The sequence below is a fragment of the Pan paniscus genome, chromosome 7 (genome assembly GCF_029289425.2).
Source record: "Pan paniscus chromosome 7, NHGRI_mPanPan1-v2.0_pri, whole genome shotgun sequence".
Taxonomy (NCBI): domain Eukaryota; kingdom Metazoa; phylum Chordata; class Mammalia; order Primates; family Hominidae; genus Pan; species Pan paniscus.
Genome location: NC_073256.2, coordinates 83,810,741 through 83,826,421, shown reverse-complemented (window position 1 = coordinate 83,826,421; position 15,681 = coordinate 83,810,741). Strand labels below are relative to the sequence as shown.

Genomic DNA, 15,681 nt, shown 5'->3' with positions numbered 1-15,681 from the left:
CCTACCTTCTACTTTACAGTCAAAAGCATCCCCTGCTTCATCTCCAGGGGGCTTGGAGTGAGATTTTTGAAGGTCTTCTTGAGCACTCTCAATGCTATTATAAACCCATTGTATGGAATCTTGCTGGAAATGAGGGGGGAAAGAAACCTCAGAGGTATTAGTGCTTCCTAAAATACATGCCCATTTGGAGACTTGGCCTTATTTATTCCTCTAGATTCTTTAAAATTAGTAAAATTTGAAAGAGAGATACAATTAACATCAGAAACTAATAAAAACTCAAGGACAATTATATTGTTTAACAAACACACTTTCCTTCTTTTTTTTTTTTTTGAGATGAAGTTTCCCTCTTGTTGCCCAGGCTGGAGTGCAATGGTGCAATCTCGACTCACCACAACCTCCGCCTCCCTGATTCAAGCGATTCTCCTGCCTCAACCAACTGAGTAGCTGGTATTACAGGCATGCACTACCATACCTGGCTAATTTTGTATTTTTAGTAAAGACAGGGTTTCTCCACGTTGGTCAGGCTGGTCTCGAACTCCCGACCTCAGGTGATCTGCCTGCCTCGGCCTCCCAAAGTGCTGGGATTACAGGCGGGAGCTACTGCACCTGGCCTAACAAACTGACTTTTTAAAGCTTCACGTTTTATCTTCTAAGATATGTTCCAAAGATGTATGTTTTTAAATAGGATATATTCCCAAATATCTTACTTAAATGCTTCAAGTATATCATAAGTAAGTTATAAATCACATTATAAAATAATCAAATGTGGCTGGGCATGGTGACTCACACTTATAATCTCGCACTTTGGGAGGCTGAGGTGGGAGGATCGCTTGAGCCCAGAAGTTCAAGACCAACCTGAGCAACGTAGTGAGACCCCATCTCTTTTTAATAAGACAACAAAATAAAACAATTGTGAGAGGGACAGTTGTCTGATGAATCAATTATCTATAATTGTACAAATCATTTACATGTTCCCCTAATAGTCAGATATATTCTAATACATTTACTGCTATTTTAGAATCAAACAAATATGAAAATTGGAAGGACATCATTCATCTCATTGGTCTCCCAAGTAATGTAACTATCTTTTAATCCCTCCAAATAAAAAACATCCTATTTTTAAGGGCGATTTCCTTAAAAATTATCCTATATTTTAACAGCAGTTCCAGTCTTATTTAGAGAAATGAGAGAGATGAGATGACTACCAAACAAATGCTTCAAGGGTTGCATTACTTTAAGGGTTACAGATTTTCTAGATAAGATGTTAAATCAAATTAAACTGCATTATTGAAGTATGATACAATATGTATTACCTATTTTTTGTATTAGCTTCTCAAGTGTGTCTAATTAATACATTGCTACAAATCATTAAAATGCTAATTAACATTTGATCATTCCATTACATCTTGGTGCCCTGTTGTGGCCACCAATGAGCCACACCGCTTAGTTTCCCACATTGACCCTGGGCTTGGCCACGTGATTTGGTTTGTCCAAAGGGATACTAGCAAGTACAATCTAAGTAGAACGTTTATCACTTGTAATGTTCCCTCTTAAAATTCAGACACACACTGAAAAGAAAACCCTGTTAGAGACTGGAAAGAGAGGCCATGCAAAGGTGCTCTGGAGGGTGACCTGCCACATGGAAACAGAGGCCACGAACAGGGGAAGCAAAAGTCGGATCCCAGCAGAATGCAGGCACATCAGTAACCTCACAGGAACCACCCCACGGCCGCCCCATAGAATCAAGACAAATAGTCAATTATCATCGTTTTAAGCCGCTAAGTTTTGCAGTGGTCTATTTTGTGGCAATGGATATCTGGGAGAGCATGTTAGTGGATTTTTCTGCCCATTTATTGCTTTTCTTTAATTATTTCACTGATCAACACCTCTATAAGAGGGTAGGCAGGGAAAATAAAAAGAAATGAAACTCAAATTGATTTCTCTGCTTATTAACATTCTGGTAGAAGAGAAAAGATTTGATCATTTCAGAGGAGACTTTAAACATTCATTCAATAATACAGTTCAACAAATATTTATCAAGCTTCTATCAACCAGAGTAACCTTTGAGCCTATGTATAACTTCCAATTTGCTATGCTAGGTCTGACCTTCTCATTAAGTAAAACTGATCAGTTATTTTCATGTAGATTCAGTATTTTGCAGGCCATCAGCCCTGGCTTATGAGAAAATGGCCATTCATCTTCCAGGTTTGGACATAGTCGCATCCTCAAATCCAATCCAGAAATGAGTACTTCATTATGCATGACAGGAAAATACAAGGCTTCTCCTGTAAAGTTCTGCCTGCATCTAGCTAATTACATTGCAGGAGTTTTCTCTTATATGCCAATACTCACATTTTCTTCATAATAGCTTTGCTTATGAATTATGATTCTAATTTTAGTTTTTTGTGGCACTTGTAGATCAAAGGATAGTGTTCTACAATTTTAGATAACGCCGAGAACATTTTGGTATTTTCTTTTAAGACCTAAATGCAGTTACCTAAATACATTTTGGTATTTTCCTTTAAGAGCTAAATCCAGTTACCTAAATAAATATACCTCAAAATCAATCAGGGACCTTATAAAACCCACAATTTTTGCTTTTTCACAGAAGTCTTCTAATAAAGAATATAGGTATTTATAGTTCATACATACAGACACAGACACAATGATCATTACATATTCTAAAGCAATCACAAGGGCCAAGAAAACAGTTCAAACCTTTGGATTTCAATTTGATAGAACTTGTATCTCAATGAAAATGAAAATACCCCAGATCACTTTTTAAACAGATGGCAGTACTGTAATAATAAAATGTAACCATTTAAACACAATCAATTATAATTAATTATGCAGATAAAGCAATCATTATGAGATTTATAATGCTGTGTTTAATTTTAAACTTAAAATTGGAAACCACAAACATCTCTGGCACTATCCCACCTCACCCCTTAGGTCTTTATGCAAGTAGTCACTCAGATCCAGATTATCTGAAGGGCCACTTACCTTCATTGGCCGCCTGTACTTCCTGCAGGCTGTAACGTGTGCAATGACACTGGCATGTGTCTCTTTGCTGACATTGATTCCATTCACCTTGATAATGCACTGTCCAGGGTGAAGACCAGCTGCTGCAGCCACAGTTCCTATAAATACAAATGAGAAAATAACCGAAAACAAATTTCAGGAATAAGATTCATTTGTATGATATACACAATTATGGAAGCAATTTTAAAATATGATCAAAGTCTAGCTAGTATAATCTTGATAAACTTGGTTCTGAGAGCAATGCCCACTCAACACTTTTCTGCTTTTTAACTTAACTTTCAAACTGTGATCAATAGAATATTTCTCACCTCCCTAAGAATTAGTTTGAAGGGATGTTGCAAAGTGACCTTTATAATACTAATCAGTTCTTTTTCCTTCCAAATGTCTAGTCAGTCTTTCTAAATATGCATATATAATGGCAAAATGAGAAGACCAGAAACATATGCCTTACTTATCTTCCTTTATTCTACAACATTTCTAAATATTCAAATAGTATTCACTTTTGTTTTTTAAAATGACAACAATTTAACATGCACATAAAAAAGAAAATCCTTAAGAGAAAAATCAGGGCAATGAGCAACTATGATTGTACTGGTTTTTCCAAGAAAAATAAGAGTTTGACATATATACAAAAAGTCAGAAAGACGGGAATTTGTAGAGAACAGAATTAATGAGATAGCATCACTCATCCTGTCATTATGTTTGCATTGATATAGATTTAAATATGAAAGTAACATATCCTAACCAGTGAGCTAAGATTTCTCACAACCTTCCAATTATTGTTATTTGATAGTGTGATCAAATCAATATTAATAAAATACCATTAATAAATACATGTAATGAATACAATGCAAATAATTAATACAAATGATTATAAACTTGTAAATATATTAGAAGAGACTTCTTTTGTGACCAATGTCTCTCATAAAGAAATTATTAAACATCTTTGAGAAAATAATTTACATTCAAGAATATATCTTTGCATTTCTTCTTAATCCCCATAAAATTCACTCCTAGAAATGTTAAGTGGCTTTCTGCATTGAATTGAGTCTTAGGGGAAAATGGAAAATTATCAGCAGAAAGAACAGCCTGAAAAATGGCCTTGCTTCAAGAAATCACCTGGCCACTTGGAAGCATCCAAGCTGTTCTGTTTGTGTGAGCTTAGAATGGGAGCGGATGGAAGAGACAGGATTGGAGAGTTGAATAGAGCCAACTGTGAAGTCCTTGCCTTGACTAAGAGTCTCAACCTTGCTATAAATGGAAGACTCCGAGGGCTTCCTGTCTGAATGGCTGAATTTGTCTGTAACGTAGGAACAAGTTCATCTTGGGATATAGGAAGCAATTTTGAGGAGCAAAAAAAACTGATCAAGGACACATTTTTTAAAATGCTGAGTAGTAATACGGGCCCAGTAGAAGACAGTCAATTGGGAGACACTAATTCAATAACCATGACAGTTTTTCCTAGCTACAAGGGAAAAAGAGAGAAGATGTGGTTAGGTTGATCCAAGGCTGAAGTGCAGTAGCTAGAATGCAGCTGAGGGTGGGGGGCAGGGGAGCCTGGGGATGCTGGCAAGCGTGACTGCAATGACCCACACAAGAAATCTCTTTTTCTTGTGGCAAAATTACAGTGCCAAAAAATAACAAAATATCTTTTCATTTCATACACATCTGAGAGAGAAGGCACTTGAGCATTTCTGTCTTTTACTCTTCAGAAGCAAAAAGCACAGAAACCAGACGTAGGCCAACCCCACCACTAAGCTCCAAAGATAGAACCTTGCTCTTTAAATGACATTGTAATAAGGGAAGAGGTACAGCTTGATTCACTCAGGCTTTAAGCTATTTTATAGCACTATTAATGTGAATTACTCCTTTTTGTCTTCATGAAAATGCAGAAGATATTTGGTGCCTCAATATCCCATTTTATTTGACAATATTTAATGAGTTATTGGGAAGGTTTTAACTGTCTATCCATCTATATGTTTTAGAAATCTGAGAGAAAAGACAGCTTTCTGAAATCAGATGTTTTTATCATACATACAATAATGAAAGTAATGTTATAATATAATAAAGGTCTAGCTAGTATGTCCTTGATAAATTTGATTCTGATAAAAATGCCCTCTTAAAATTTTCTTGCCAAATTTTTGGGTGATCACATCAAGATACTTTACATTCTTTAGTAATAAAAAGCATGTATGTCTCTTGTTAGATAAACACATGACTTCTTATGCTAATAGTGACACTTCTTGCTATAGGCGCAAGTTACTTACTATGTTTAGCAATGTGGGATCTGACAGTTATTTCCTTCAATTATTGCTAGTGTCAATTTAAAATTTAAAAAATACATATGATAACAAGAGATGTCAATAATCAAACAAAAAAGAATAAGTGTAAACACAACTTTTTAGTCACTAAAATTATTGAATTTAAAATGCATCTTATGATGAGATTTAACCACGGTTTATAAAAGTACCTGAAGGAAGTATATAGCAATAGGTTATAAAGTCCACCGATCAACTTTAAACCTAAAAACTCACAACTTTGGATTACTGACAAAGAAATACAATTACTTGAAATCAAGAAAAATACAAATAGAAAATCTTAAATTTATTATATTCTTTGGATAAACTGAAGCATGCAGAAAAGTGAGATTTAGGCATAATTCTTACATCAATTTTTTAACAATGATAAATACGGCTTAGAATTGTTTTTTTTTAATGTTTCTGGAATGTGCTACCATTGCATTAATACAGTGAAAATATAATTGAGAATCATCACAGCATGGTTCTGCCTGTTTTAAACACATTCCTGTTCCATCGGGCACATCCCAAACCTGCTGGAAAGCTGTTTCCTGCAAGACGAATTTCCTACCTCTTCCTACAGCATGCACAACAGAAGGGCCAAATCCCCGGATCTGGAAGCCAAGTCCATCAGCTGAATCTGGAATTTTCACTGTCCTAAATCAATCAGAAAATAAGGTAAGATGAAGCGTAAGAATCAAAACTGGTTGAAATAATCGTCGTGTACAGCTTTACACCTCTCAATAAATACATATTGAGGATCTACAGTGTGAAAGATGTTGGGCTAGAAATCCTTGGAGACAAACATGGTCCCCAACCTCATGCAATACAGTGTTTCTAAACTGAACACAGTCATTACACAGTAAAGCCTGAAAAAGGAACACTGGAGTGTAGTGGCTTGATTACTACTCACTGCAGCCTCAATCTCTCTGTCCCAGTGATCCTCGCATCTCAGCCTCCCAAGTGGCTGGGACTACAGGCACAAGGTGACACCATGCTTGGTTATTTTACCTTATTTTTTTCATAAACACTGGGTTTCCTACATTGCTCAAGCTCATCTTAAATTACTGAACTCAAGTGATCCTCCTACCTCAGTCTCCCAAAGTGCTGGGATTACAGGTGTGAGCCACCATACCTGCTTAAACCTAGCCTTGAATCTTCAAGTAGTCAGTTTGTAGGTGGATAACTTAGATAAGCTCCTTAACTACTCTGACACAGAAAATTTCACAGAAAGATAACATTGTTAAAAGTTATTTTGCAGGGTATCTGTGGCAATTAAAAAGAAATAACCTTGGTAAGCTGCCCTGTACTGTGCTATGAGCTATACAGGTACTTAATAAAACAGAAACTTTTCTCCTTAGTTTACTGTTACAAAGAAAAAAATGAGGGACCTACGAAATTCTTTATAAAAATTAATGTAACAGAAATACAGAGTTAATACATTTCTACCTATTGGGAGCTTTATCAAAGAACAACAAAGAGCTAGTTATAAAGAACAGATCTGTCAAACGTGGTATCAAAATATTTTAAGAAAATGATTCACTTTAGTATTTATGCAATGAAGGTTTAAAAGAATAATACATCAGAAGGCAAACCTGAATAAGAGAAGAAATCATTCCAATGAATCTACATTAAAAAAAGAAAAAAGATTATGAAGAGATGGGAAACTTGAGCAAGCTGTCACGGCAAACCAGTCAGGGGTGTCCAATTTGGCACTCATAAATAAGATACTCCACTGAAGAAAGCCAGAAATCAGATAGCAACAATGAAAAGCAGAGAGTGCAAGATGCGAGGGAACATCATAACAACACGAGTATGATATCGCAGCCGGGAACAAAAACAAATGAATACAACGCAATAAATTGTGATAGATAGCCCTTGACACCCAAGAAACAAAAGTGTTTCCCAAAAGATGAGTTAATCATAAAGCAAATGTCAGCAGCACTTCAAGGGCATATTAAACAGAGTCTGAAGGTAGATACAGCAGGACTTATCTGCAGTTTATGAAATTGCTGTGGGAGAGTTCGAGCAAAACTAAGGGCTCAAACACTTCAGAAAGCCATAGGCTACACTTAGGCCTAAGGCAGAGAGGCTGGCACTGCAATCTCAAATATAACCTAGGCAGGCATTCAGGGATAGAAATGAAGATTTTCTGCTCTCGGAAAACTTGAAAGTATTATTATAAATTAGGTTATACACTATGAAGTTATCTGTATGTATGTGGGATCGAGGTCACAGAATTAATGTATCCTTTATCCTTAATTAAATAGTTTTTGGTGTACAGGGCTGTATTCATTTCCTTTGAATAACACATAGTTATCAGTGTTTGTCAAAGTTTCACTTGAAAATGAAAGATAACTGACCAAAGAAAGAAAAAGGGAATGAATACATATTTTGGTGAGCCTGAAACAAAATCAGAAGAAGTTCATGCTTCTATATACTATGAATGACAGTTCACTTCTGCTGAAACAACATAGAACTTTCAGGCCATGGTGAATTATTGTTGCTTTTGGATTTTGAGTAATTCACAGTGGCCTCTCAATCTTACTGAGCAAGGTTTTTCTATCCTTCTAACACTGCTATGGAAGGTTGACTCTAATCTTTAAGAGAATTATTTTTCCTTAATCAAAATTGTACAAAACACCATGACATGCATTTTGGTCCAAATGTTGGAACCCCCTTAGTAAAATGATCTTTAGAAAACATGTTTCCCTGGTGAGAACATTATATTCCCTATTAAAAAAGAATTACGTTTATACAAGACGGATGTTCTATTTCCTACAGAAAATAAGTGTACTAAATTATCTGCTACAAAGTCTTTTGAAAAATCCCTTGATGCTATCAAGTATGAAATACAGCTAGAATCAAAAGAAAATTCTTTTGCATTTATCTATCATATTTTTCCCTTTTCCTCAAAATGAGATACTACTTAAATTCCAAGAAGCTATTGTAAGAAAATATGACAGTGATTTATAGAACTCATACATTAGAATAAGGACATAAAGGAAAAGTCATTTATTTCAAACAAGTTTTTTAAAAATGAGTATGCCATCTTCAAAAAATGAGTATGCTATACAATGTAAAATATGCTCTTGATATAATGAAGTAGCAATGAAACATAATAAAATGAGAAGACAACAGCATCATATATAACATCACTGGGTACTTACTATGTACTGGATACTTCACTAAGTTCTTTACAAACCTAGTTTTATTCAACATTCTTTGCAGTTCCATGGCACAGGTATTCTTATCCCCATTTTATGGATGAGGACGTGAAGTTATACACTTAGCTAGCAAGTAGTGGAAGAGAGGCTTGAACCTGGAATCTAGAGTTCTAGACACAGCGCAACGAACCCTAAGAAGAGTCAGAAGACACAGATTGCTATTCTGCTCATCTAGCAACTAAGTCTACGACTGAAGATTTGCTCCTATTTATTCAGTTTTGAAGTTGATGACCTCAAAGTCTCTAACTGTTGGAATGTCTCTGATCAGTAGATCAGTATTTGTAGGGTTAAATCAGGGGGCCCTAGGGAGGACCTAATGATTGCTTTGAATACTACTCCCTTATTCCTTTCCAGTCTGTCTTCTTCCTTTTAAATGCCCTCAAAGTGTCAGGAGGTGGGCAAGCAGGACAGTCTTCTCCTAGACAGAGTTGAATAAAGGGAGAGGAACAGACCATAATTAGGTTTAGAGGGAAGACATTGCTGTGCTTCTTTCCTGCCCTCTAGCCTCGTCTTCCTACATTAGTAAAAAGTGAGTGTCAGGCTCACTCTTTCAGACCTCTTGGTAAACTATTGGTAGAAGCTAAAGCATCTACTTTAATGAATTCGCACTGCCTTGAAGGGACTCACTAGGGAGAACCCAGCCCACTGCACTGCACTTTGACTCTTAAGATACTTAACACTGCAGAAGTACATCCAGCTATTCCTGAATATATATAACATATAAACATATTACATATAAATATGTATTTTTACATATTAAAATATATTTAAGGCAGGGAAGAATACTGCATGTACTTTTAATAGGTAGTTAAAATTTAAAAAATCTTATTTTTGAAGTGCTAAATTTCATTTGCTTTAAAACTAATGAAGTTGCTTATCATGATTGACAAATGATAAAAGTAAAATTTAAACAATAATTTTGATATATTATGCTAAGTAGTTTGTACAAATTATCTCAATTAATTAATTGGTTAAACAATTCAAGGTAAATATGATAAGGAAATACTAAACCATTGATGGAAATGATATGCAAAAGAAAAGCCCATGTCTTGCAAGTATATGCATGATATGTTATTAAAAAGTAGCATACAGAGCATGCTCTCATTTTGTGGGTACCTGATTGTGTATATGTGTACCAATACTTTAAAAACTTTAGTTAATACTTAATTTCAAAGGAATAACAATGGCTATTTATGGGTGATATTGCAAGAAAAAAAGTCTCCCTTTAGAAACATTTGTATTCTCTACATTTTCTATAATAAACATAACTTTTTTTCTAATCATAGGTAGATAGTTAATAGAATTTTTTAAAGAAATGGACAAATTACTAAGCACATGCAAGTATGGATTATCTTTCAGTCTTTTTTGCATCTCTTATGAGTGTTGAATTATAAATGGTATCTGGTATCTAATCATCTGATAGCACCAGAAATTCTTATAGCCGAACATGGAGAAACACAGTTCTTTATTCTCAAATGTTCTACTAGTTTTCTTCACTCATAGTAAAACCCAATTCAACCCAGACCAGGAAAATGTGGGCAGCAAAAGAAAAGCATTGTTTCCACTAAAACTACATGATTCAAGTAACAAGTATGTCAGCATCACAAGCGATGTAGCTTCTCCCATCATCTGTAAACCAGTATTAGTGATACTGGTGAGGTTCAAGCGTTCCAAGCAATGAGATGCTTAATTCTAAGCATTTACTTAGTTATCTTTTCTGTGTTACTTATCTATGGATAACTTTTAAAAAATCACACATAAATCATACAACTTACTCTCTTGGCTTTGTGCTCACAAGAACTCTTAGAGGTTTTCTGCTGTTTAAACACGATTTCAGGAAGCAATCCACTTCATTGAAAGGTCTCATAAAAACTAGGTCACCATTAATAGCAAAAATCTTTTTCCCGACTTCCATGCCAGCCATCTAAGACAGAAATTACAAAAAATAAGTCAAAGTATATTTTAATAAGAAATTTTGAGTTTTTCACAAAATTAGAATATGAAAAGTTTCAGAGCTTATAGATATTGACATTTTAACACACCTGCTGTGTTTTTATACAAATTCACAAAGCAGAACTGTAGATAACACAGTTATCATTCTCTTTGGCCTAGTTTTAAATTTGAACACAGAACTTTACCAAAATTATCCCCATTTCCCTCCCTGACTTAACATCCTACTCCCCTCTTCTGTTATATTTTACTGTTCTTTAGCTTATTTCATCCTTTTAACTATAATCAAATCCAAAGTTAATTTTTTTTACTGTGTTTTCCACCTATAGCCAATTAACTCAGAAAGTGTCAACTTCTGTATCTACATCAATGACACCCAAATATGCATATCTAGCCTGACATAGCTCAAGCGGCTCCAGTGCAGGAGACAGAGGGAGCCTGGAATTCAAAGAAGAGAGCTCCAACCAGCATAGAGCTGTCAACAGTGCAAGCTGCTGAAAAGAGGACAAGGAAGATATTATCCCTCCACGCCAACCAGCATGCACTTCTCAACCAGCCTTACTGCCTATAAACTACTGCTGTTTTGACTGTCAGCTAAATGATGAAAGCCTGAGAGAGGGCATTTTATTAGTGGCATAGTCAGATGCAGCTGTGCTCTAAGACCATCCTCTGAAAATGCCTGGGAGAAACTATTTCCTTCTCATAGACAATTACTAAAAATGGTCATTCGTTGGCCAGGTCCACTAAACAGTGCATACGTTGATCAGAGTTATTTTGTTTGAAATTAGCGTGCTGTACAGAAAGCTTTGTCTTGCATGAACCTGTGTTTTGATAAAACAGAGACCTTGGGCATTAGCAGATAGGAGGATGGGTGACAGTTTACCACTAACTTTAAACAGGTTCAAAGGTAAATACCATATTTTGTTAATTTTCATATCCATTAAAGATCTAAATATTGAGAAGTTTGCTTGAGGATTAAGTATCTTCCAACCAGGGGCACCAAGGTGAAGATACTTTAAACTAGATATACTTGGGCTACAGCACTGAAAAGTAGGGCCTATAAGGGTGGGGGATTTTGTGTCTTGTTTGTTGCTGTATTCCCAGAGCCTGGAACACTGCTGAGTATATGACAGGCACTAAATAAATACTTCTAAATGAATGAATGAATGAATGATCAGAAGTTTTTTTTGTTTGAAAGGCTGGTAAAGTTGCTGGGTGCAGTGTCTCATGCCTGTAATCCCAGAACTTTGGGAGGCTGAGGTGGGCAGATCACTTAAGGTCAGGAGTTTGAGACCAGCCTGGCCAACCTGGTAAAACCTGTCTCTATTAAAAAAAAAAAAAATCAGCTGGGCCTGGTGGCACGGGCCTGTAATCCCAGCTACTCTGGAGGCTGAGGCAGGAGAATCACTTGAACCCGGAAGGCAGAGGTTGCAGTGAGCCGAGATCATGCCACTGGACTCTAGCCTGGGCAACAGAGGGAGACTTTGTCTCAAAAAGGCTGATGAAGTGAGAGAACATCAGGAGCATTAATCCAATGAGAAAATAGTTAAAGCATGTCCTTTGGTGATGAAAGTTATACTCATATAAAACACTATCAACGGTGATGGGAAAACAGAAGACACGGCTCTTGACAGAAAGGAAGAACCATCTGCCGTGCATAATACAGTGCTACCCTATGCAGTCTCCACGGGGCTCCAGGTTGGAGTCTGTGATTAGTGAAGCTCCAGGGACAAAGAATGAGCCACTTGGCCTCCCAGAAGGTCAAGAAGTTCACAGTTGAAGGACTCTAGAACAGGGGTCCCCAATCCCAGGCTGCGGACCAGTATGGGTCCAAGGCCTGACAGGAACCAGACACACAAAAGGAGGTGAGAGGCGGGCGAGTGAGCACAAACCCTGAGCTCCACCTCCTGTCAAGTCAGCCGTGGCATTACATTCTCATAGGAGCACGAACCCAATTGTGAACCGAGCATGCGGGGGATCTATGTTGACCATACCTTATGACACTCTAATGCCTGATGATCTGAGGTGGTACAGTTTCATCCCAAAACCATCCCCCACCCTCTGCCTGTGGAAAAATTGTCTTCCACAAAACCAGTCCCTGGTACCAAGAAGGTTGGGGACGGCTGCTATAGAATACCCACCACCTCCCGGCCCCTATTATCCCTGAGTGGCCAGACAGGACTCAGCTGCTGCTAATCCCAAAGGTATTCAGTAGAACCTGTGAGTAAGATTATCCAGAGACATTATGTTCGATAAAGATAATTTCAAGGCTGATTATCTTTAAAGGCAGATTTCAGTTTGTTTAGAATTTCTCTATTTTTATGTCATGATAACAAATTTAAATTAAAACGCTAATTTACATTACCTCAGCATTAGATCCCTTTTCTACCAACTTTATTATTGGAACTTTATTTTTGTCTTCTAGCCCAAAGCCATAGCTGCCTTCATTGGATTTAATCTGAAATGCAAAATATTAACATTATTGATAAAGCAACTATGAAAAAAATTACAAGTCAAACAGAACGAAGTAATGTGCATCACCGTCAAACATGTTTAACGCAGTCTTCTGCTAGTGTCTAATCAAGAAGAAAACTTATATAACATATCAATAAACTTACCAATAATGACTTAGCTATAACATTTTCCACAACTTTTAAGTCATGTTTCATAAGTCGATGTTTCATATTTGATCCCTCCATTTCCTCATCCGAAAAAAAACGGAAAAGTAGGGGTTCATCTTTGAATTCGCTTTTTTCAAGGACTACAGAAAAAGACAGATGCAAATTATTTCAGCTAATTCAAAAATCGCACTCATTTTCAATAGCAGTGACATTTACAAATTAATACCTACACCCATAACCTCAACTTTATACTCCTAGGACTAGTTACATTCACAAGTAGCCCCGGGTTTTGTTTTTTTTTCTCTTTCTTTCTATAATTTCGAGCCAATGTCTCCTTTCAATTACTTTTACCCACAGGATTTTGAATTTTTTAAAACAAATAGTATTTCTTCTAAGGCTAACTTTTTAAAATTTAACCAAGCCCTTCGCTTTCCAGATTAAAATCCAAATTTAAATAAAAGATTATAATGAATCCAAAAATGCGTGTCTCCAAAACATAGAAATTTATGGTGTTTTCAATTTGTAGTAAACACTTTAAGCATGTTTTTAACATCCCACACAATTATGGGAAAATTCAAATGGGTTAAGTGTTGCCTTCTGTGTGTGAACAACTCCCATTGTGTTCACTTTTGTCCCAATACTTCAAACCAGAAATATGCCTTCTGGGTGAAATGTGATTTTAGTTTCCACAAATTCCTGTTTCTTTTCTGTTTAAAAGCAATATTCTCAAATAACCTTATTTCTAGAAAGGTCTGTTTCTTCCCCCTTATCTGAACATTAGCATTTCCCCCCAAATCCCCTAAGATTCTTGGAATGCACTGATGAAATAAAGTTTATGTTTTGTTAGTATTTTAAAAAATATGGCTAAATACTGATATGAAGAATTTGTATTCAGTGAGATCCTGACAGCTGTCAAAATACTTTACAAAAAAAAAGTTCTCTATTTCTTATTTCTCTGTCCTTAATACCTTGAAGGTTGATTCATTAAGCCAGAGACTAAAAGAAAGTGATCCCAGGGCACAGCAGAAAAAGTTAGGTTTTGTGATGAGACAGGCCTGAGTTTAAATTCCAGGTCTGGAAATGAGATAAGAAAGTTACTTAATCCCTCTGAGTTTCAGTTTCCTCATCTGTAAAGTGGGGGCAATAAAACCTTCTACATATTGTTGCTTAAAACCAAAATGAGGTAATAAATATAAATAACTTGGCATATAGTAAGCAGTCAAAAGGGATAGCTATTTGGTTTCATTATTTTTTCAGAGCTCCAACAAATAATTGTTGACTGGATGAATGGCTTTATTGATCTTTGGTTGAAAGACTGGATGGCAACTTGAGTTAACAAACGAAACTATCAACCACAAATTTCAAAAACAACGGAAGCCATAATTAGCAACAGAAGTGAGAATCTATTTTATTGTTACTATTTTAAATTTTTGTAGAGACGGGTTCTTGCTATGTTGTCCAGGCTGGTCTCGAACTCCAAGGCTCAAGCAATACCTCCCACCTTGGCCTCTCGAAGTGCTGGGATTACAGGCATGAGCCACTGCGCCTAGCTCAGAACCTATTTTAGATTGACTTAATGATCTAAGCAGTTTCCCAAAGTTCACACAATATTTCTGCTACAGCTGTTTCCCTCCACCAAATTGTCTTTTAAAAGGAGCATGATAGGGCATCAATAAAGCCAGGCATGAGCTACACTGTTCATGCTTTACTGTCAGACTTTGGTATGAAAAACTTTTGATGTAACTCAACATTTTATAATAAATGCTTAGATAAAATTACTGTGTGTTGGTGCTTTACTTTAAAGAAAAAAAATTGAAACTTTTGAAGGTTTTCAGCTTTATATTACAGGTTTAATCCCCTAACATGATGTAATTTCTTCCGTTCATAGTTTGTTCTTCAAGGACCAATATTTCTCCACGACAACTCACAGAGTGATCTGGAGATAGGGAAACAGGATGGAATTTCCCCCAAAAAAATGATAACCAAGGATCTTCTCAAAATCACCGTAACCTTTGCTGTACTTCCTTCTTCATAAAAATGTAAAGATATTCTGAAAAAGTAACTGACAAATAGGCATAAGTGCTATCAAATATATGTTTATAAGCATATTATATTAATAATTAAAAAGAGGCCAGGCATAGTGGCTCACGCCTATAATCCCAGCACTTTGGGAGGCTGGGGCAGGCAAATTACTTGAGGTCAGGAGTTCGAGATCAGCCTAGCTTGGTGAAACTCCATCTCTACCAAGAAAAGCAAAAGTTAGTTAGACGTGGTGGCATGCACTTGTAGTCCCAGCTACTCCGGAGGCTGAGGTGGGAGAATCGCTTCAACCCACGAGGCAAAGGTTGTGGTGAGCTGAGATCATGCCACTGCACTCTAGCCTGGGTGACAGAGTGAGACCCTGTCTCAAAAAATAAATAAATAAATAAAAAGAGAGAGACTACTGTTTGGGTTTATGGATTCTATATGATGTTACAAACAGGAAAAGCTTGCTATCATTACCCTGATAAATCTAAGAACTTTATTTAAAAATTCTTGTTTGAT

The 15,681-nt window shown here is 36.3% G+C and overlaps 1 protein-coding gene across 1 annotated transcript in view; it reads right to left on the bottom strand.

The window, feature by feature from the left end:
- The window catches only part of PREX2 (phosphatidylinositol-3,4,5-trisphosphate dependent Rac exchange factor 2), a 285,119-nt gene that overhangs the window by 143,234 nt on the left and 126,204 nt on the right, over nucleotides 1–15,681 (bottom strand). Inside the window, exons 17-22 of the mRNA XM_063606803.1 lie at nucleotides 13,135–13,277; nucleotides 12,882–12,974; nucleotides 10,342–10,490; nucleotides 5,911–5,996; nucleotides 3,004–3,140; nucleotides 6–123 (exon numbers count right to left, since the gene is read on the bottom strand). Of these exons, the coding sequence (XP_063462873.1) occupies nucleotides 6–123; nucleotides 3,004–3,140; nucleotides 5,911–5,996; nucleotides 10,342–10,490; nucleotides 12,882–12,974; nucleotides 13,135–13,277 (726 nt within the window). The remainder of the gene's footprint in view (nucleotides 1–5; nucleotides 124–3,003; nucleotides 3,141–5,910; nucleotides 5,997–10,341; nucleotides 10,491–12,881; nucleotides 12,975–13,134; nucleotides 13,278–15,681) is intronic.